This window comes from Cebus imitator, unplaced genomic scaffold (assembly GCF_001604975.1).
Source record: "Cebus imitator isolate Cc_AM_T3 unplaced genomic scaffold, Cebus_imitator-1.0 Scaffold391, whole genome shotgun sequence".
NCBI classification, from domain to species: Eukaryota; Metazoa; Chordata; class Mammalia; order Primates; family Cebidae; genus Cebus; species Cebus imitator.
This window is the reverse complement of record NW_016107706.1, coordinates 3,061,377-3,067,376: the sequence shown is the minus strand read 5'-3', so window position 1 is coordinate 3,067,376 and position 6,000 is coordinate 3,061,377. Positions and strand designations below refer to the sequence as shown.

The 6,000-nt window shown below is 42.6% G+C and overlaps 1 protein-coding gene across 23 annotated transcripts in view; it reads right to left on the bottom strand.

The window, feature by feature from the left end:
• Positions 1-6,000, bottom strand: part of LRRFIP2 (LRR binding FLII interacting protein 2) — a 133,596-nt gene that overhangs the window by 14,818 nt on the left and 112,778 nt on the right. For 14 of the 23 annotated variants that reach the window (XM_017508469.1, XM_017508478.1, XM_017508480.1 and 11 more), the window contains one exon: positions 5,110-5,202. The exons of the other annotated variants lie outside the window; for them this stretch is intronic. In XM_017508469.1, the coding sequence (XP_017363958.1) occupies positions 5,110-5,202 (93 nt within the window). The remainder of the gene's footprint in view (positions 1-5,109; positions 5,203-6,000) is intronic. 23 annotated transcript variants of the gene reach the window in all.

Here is a 6,000-nt window from a genome sequence, read left to right as displayed (position 1 = left end):
CTCAGCCTCCTGAGTCGCTGGGATTACAGGCACGCGCCACCATGCCCAGCTAATTTTTTGTATTTTTAGTAGAGACGGGGTTTCACCATGTTGACCAGGATGGTCTCGATCTCTTGAACTCGTGATCCACCCGCCTCGGCCTCCCAAAGTGCTGGGATTACAGGCTTGAGCCACCGCGCCTGGCCTATGAATCTGGTTCTTTTTGTTTCCTAAGCCCTTGCATAGTTTTTTTAATGTCACAGCCCTATGAAGGCCACATTATATTCCCTTATTGTTAGCCCAGATGATGCTAGGAAAGCGTCCATAGGACAAATCCTATTCTTCACTTACGCAAACTGCAATGTCAATGTCTGACTTCCTTTCAACAATTTATATTCACACTATACGATGTGTCTCAAGTCTGCCTGTGAGTTAACAACGTGGGTTTCTAGCACCATCTAGCTAGTATTAACACTCCATTACATCAATAATAGTAAACGAAACAATGGGAAGACAAAGCACAATACTTTCCCATATGATGAGTGTCACTTTAATCTCTATGGGTTAGGTATTTTTGGTTACTGCTATCTGCATGCGTAGTTATGCCATGTGTCACCGCATATTACTGGATAAATGATCAGTCACAACATGCTCCATATAAACACCACCACTGAATATAAAAGACCGCTGAGGAACAGGCCAATTTGAAACTGGAAATTCTAGCAAAATTATATACATGACATTTGCTCCTCTTCCACATCTTATTGCACTTGGTTTTATTTTTACCTTCAGACTTTTAAATTTCCTCTCCCCATAATTATAGATGGGAAAATAAAATATATCCTGTAAATTCACCCATTTCACCACAGAGTTTGAGGACTACTAAAATACCTTATAATTTGATCAAAGTATTCACGCTAACTCTAAAATCTTCCCTATTACCTGACCATATAACCACTACCCTTGTGTTTGCATGCAACAATAGCTCCTACAGAATTTTTTTAGGGTAAAAAGTACATGCTGGTAGCGTTCAAAATAATTCTTTATCCTTGACCTAACCTCAAATTCTACCATCCAGAAGCCAAAAGGATGTGTGTAATGGGCTGAACTTTTGGGCAAAAGGTTAATTCGCCACATAATTGTATTGGGGAACAAACATCTTTGGTCAGAATGGAAGTGAGTTTCTCCTGGGCCTGGGCTATAGAGATACGCAAGTTGTTTGCATGCACTTATTCTATACATGGGCTCCAGGTGTTTAGAACCGCAGTGGAGCTAGAGTTAAGAGCAGCACTAATGAATTGCACTTTAACCTGGGAATAATGGACATACGTCTTCATCCTGAAAATGAAGCTAGAGACAAATGATTCATTAAGTAGTCGCTGACCATACTGAAAATGTGTCTTTTAAGTCAAGGGAGGACCACTGCCCTTGTATTATAATGATAACAGATGTTGGCAAGGACATGGAGGAATTGGAACCCTTGTTCACTAGTGGTAGGAATGTAAAATGGGACAGCTGCTACAGAACACTAGGTATAGCTGTTACTCAAAAAAATTAAACACAGAATTACTGTGGGGAGGGAAGGGGACCCACTCCAGCAATTCCACTTCTGGGTACATACCGAAGCAACTGAAAGCAGAGTCTTGAAGGGTTATTTGTACACCCATGTTCACAGCAGCATTATTCACAATGGCCAAAAGGTAGATGTGTCGATACATCAACAGAAGAACGTGTCATATACATAATGGAATGTGATTCAGCCTTAAGAGGGACAGACATTCTGACACAGGCTGCAACATGAACCTTGAGGGCATTATGCTAAGTGAAATAAATCAGATACCGTGTGATTCCACTTATATCAAGTACCTACAGTATTCACATTCACAGAGACAGAAAGTGGAATAGTGGATGCCCGGGGTTTGGGTGAAGGGACTGAAAGGGGAGTTGTTTCATGGGTACAGATTTCAGTTGGGAAGATGAAAAAGTTCTGATGGTGGTGACGGCAGCACAACAACATGAATGTACTCAATGCCACTGAACTGTACACTTGAAACTAGTTAAAATGGTAAATTTTATGTTATTTGTATTTTAGCACAATTTTTCAAATTAAAAAAATAGAGTCAACTGGTGATTCAACAACTTGGACAAATCTTGAGGACTTATACAGAGTGAAAAGGGGTGATTCCAAAAGGCTTATACTATATAATTCCATTTTTATCACATTCTTAAAATGGCAAAACTATACAAATGGAGAAAAGGTTAGTGGTTCTCAGGGCTTGGGAGGGAAGGGGAGATAAAGGTCATGACTATACAAAGGCAAGAGGAAGAGAAATCCCTTACAGTGATGGTGATGGAAATGTTCTGTATCAAGGGCAATGTCCTGGTTGTGATATTGTACTGTAGTTTATGTAAGATGTTACATTTGGGGAAAATTGAGCAAAGAATATATAGGATCTCACTGTTAAGTTTTTTCCTTCTTTTTTTCTTTTTGAATGTATAGGATCTCACTGTTAAGTTTTTTCTTTCTTTTTTTCTTTTTGTTTTTTTGAGACAGGGTCTTGCTGAGTTGCCCAGGCTGGAGCACAGTGACGTGATCTCGGCTCACTGCAACCTCTCCCTCCTGGGTTCAAGTGACTGTCCTACCTCAGCCTCCCGAGTAGCTGGGATTACAGGTGTGCACTACCACACCAGCTAATTTTTGTGTTTTTAATAGAGACGGGGTTTCACCGTGTTGGTCAGGCTGGTCTCCAACTCTTGACCTCAAGAGATCCACCATCCTCGGCCTCCCAAAGTGCAGGGATTAATGGCATTAGCCACCGTGCCCAGCCCTGTTTAATTTCTTAACAACTGCATGTAAATCTAAAATTCCGGTCAGGCAGTGGCTCGTGCCTATAATACCACCACTTTGGAAGGCCTGTAATACCACCACTTTGGAAGTGGCTCATGCCTACCACCAACTTTGGAAGGCCACGGTGGGCAGATCACTTAAGGTCAGGAGTTTGAGACCAGCCTGGCCAACCTGGTAAAACCCTGTCTCTACTAAAAATACAAAAATTAGCTGGGTGTGGTTGTGCATGCCTGTAAACCCAGCTACTCGGGAGGCTCAGGCAGGAGAATCAACTGAACCTGGGAGGTGGAGGTTGCAGTGAGCCGAGATCATGCCACTACACTCCAGCCTGGGGAAGAGAGAGAGATTCCATCTCAAAAAAAGAATACTAAAATAAAGTAAAATATTCTCCAAATAAAAGCCAAATAATTTATATTTTGAACTGAGACATCTGAGGGGTTTCTATGGCTGGTCTAAGATCATCAGTTTAAAATACTAAGGCAATCATACAAGCTGGAAATCCTGGACATACAGATCTGTGTTAACGAAAATTATGAAAAGTCCTAAAAGAAGCCCATTCTAGGCCGGGCACCCACCTCAGCCTCCCAAAGTGCTGGGATCACAGGTGTGAGCCACTACGCCCGGTCCAAACTTTTTTTATTTTTAAAGAAAGGGTATCACTCTGTTGCTTAGGCTGGGGTACAGTGGCACGATCATAGCTCACTCCGGCCTCAATCTTGTGGGCTCCTGTGATCCTCCCACCTGAGCCTCCTAAGTAGCTGGGGCTACAGGTGCATGCTCTGCAAATTTTAAAATTCTTTTGTAGACATAGGATGGGTCTCTCTGTGTTGCCCAAGCTGGTCTCAAGCTCCTGGCCTCAAGCAACCCTTGATCTTTGGCCTCCCAAACTGCTAGGATTACAGGCATGAGTCTACAAACTCTTAAGAGGTAATGGCATCTTCCCATGTGTATATTAATGACAGAGGTCCTTGGAGTGATGAAAAAGACTGATCCTGCTGACCACTGGTTGGGCTTCAGAATGTTTGTAACAACATTCTGAGGGTATGATCCAGAGGGTTTCATATCCAGGCATGTCTCTCAGAGATGCTCTCAGGGATCTTTAACAACTATTCCCTATCCCACCTAACCTTAAGCAGAACAAGACTTTTCTTACATGTTGTTTCCTCTGCCTTTCCCTGACAAGGTAAGCCTCTGGCAGCTATGGCTAAGTGGTTCCCCTACTGCAGAACAGAGAGCTCAGCCAGGTGATGGGACTGCCAATCAAAGTCCACATGAGATGAACTGGAGGGAATTTTTTCCAGCCTTTGGTATATGTGCAAATCTACCTGCAGGACTTGGCAAAACAGCAATGAAGACATTTCATTTATCTGGGCCCGTACTTGGGGGAGTTCTGTAGTTATAATTACAGACAGCCACCCTAGGAAGCCTTACATTCCTATCCATTTCTGTAATTAAATTGATTTTAATCTCTTCCTATTTTATTCACCAACAATTTATAGGATGCTAATAACTTTCTCCCACCTACTCTCTTCTTATCCAAATTCTTGCAATGTAAGGATATCAAGTTAACCACAGAGTTTGAACTGAATGCCTGTGGCTGTTTCTTGATAAGAATCCTAAGGGAGGCCAGGCATGGTGGGTCACACCTATAATCCAAGCACTTTGGGAGACCGAGGTAGGTGGATCACCTGAGGTCAGGTGGTCAGGAGGAGACTAGCCTGGCCAACATGGTGAAATCCCAGCTCTATTAAAAACACAAAACATTAGCTGGGTGTGGTGATGCATGGCTGTAATCCCAGCTACTGGGGAGGCTGAGGCAGGAGAATCACTTGAACCCGGGAGGCGGAGGTTGCAGTGAGCTGAGATCATACCACTGCACTTCAGCCTGGGGGACACAGTGAGGACTCCATCTCAAATGCCCATCAATGATAGGCTGGACAAAAAAAAAATGTGGCACATATACACCATGGAATACTATGCAGCCCTCAGTCAAAAAAAAAAAAAAAAAAACGAATTCTAAGGGGATACAGAGAAATTTCCTTTGAAAGTTCCTACTTACACATTTTACAAGCCTAGTGTTGGCTGAAAAGTAGAGTTCTTTCCAGGCACAACATCAGGTTTTCCCATGGAAGTCTCTTTCTATCTCCTGCTTGTTCATTTTTCATACTGTGTACATGCTCAAGAATAATCAAAAGGACAGGTTTTTTGAATCTCTAACTTAAATTCCACTGTTGTAGCCCTCATCAATGAGCTTCTAACCAAAGCCCGATTTCATCTCATACCCCAATTTTTTTATCTTTCCAAAGAAGTGTCTCCTGGAGGTCAAACACCTCTTTTGTCATGGTGTCTATTTTCTGCTGCATGCGCTGCTTCTCCTGCAGAGGAAGAGGGAAGAGAAGTAATAAAAGAGCAGAAAGAAAAGGGAGGGGTTGAGGGAAGAAATAAAAGTAAAGCCGACAAAGAAACTTAACCAAAAGGGAAAGTCTGTGATGAACAGGAAAGGCAAAATTGGTTTGCCAAAAGAAAGGATGACATTCACAGTCTTGGCCACATGATTCCCACTGGCTTACCCCTACAAAAGTAAGCAAAGGAACCAAGAATAACTGTTCCAACCACAGCTATGTGGCAGCAGGCCAGCTAGAATTTCTGTGTACATGCAGCTCCATATGTGTATTCATTCTGTGATAACTGCCTTTTTTCAAACAAGAATTTACATTCCTAGAGAGGGAAATTTAGGTTTGCTTATGAACAAATGATCTTTTATCTTAGAGAACAAGCAGTAGTTTTGAATTTTATTATTTTTTTTGAGACGGAGTCTCGCTCTGTTGCCCAGGTTGGAGTGCCGTGGTGCGATCTTGGCTCACTGCAACCTCCACCTCCTGGGTTCAAGTGATTCTCCTGTCTCAGCCTCCTGAGTAGCTGGGATTACAGGCATGCGCCACCACGCCCAGCTAATTTTTGTATTTTTAGTAAAGACAGGGTTTCACCATGTTGGTCAGGCTGGTCTCAAACTCCCGACCTTGTGATCCACCCGCCTTGGCCTCCCAAAGTGCTGGGATTACAGGCGTGAGCCACCGCACCCAGCTTGTTATTTTTTAAGCAGAACTGATCATTCTGAATTTCCGTTAGCAAAATCTATGATAGCAAGAACACCATGAATTTGGTATTATTTT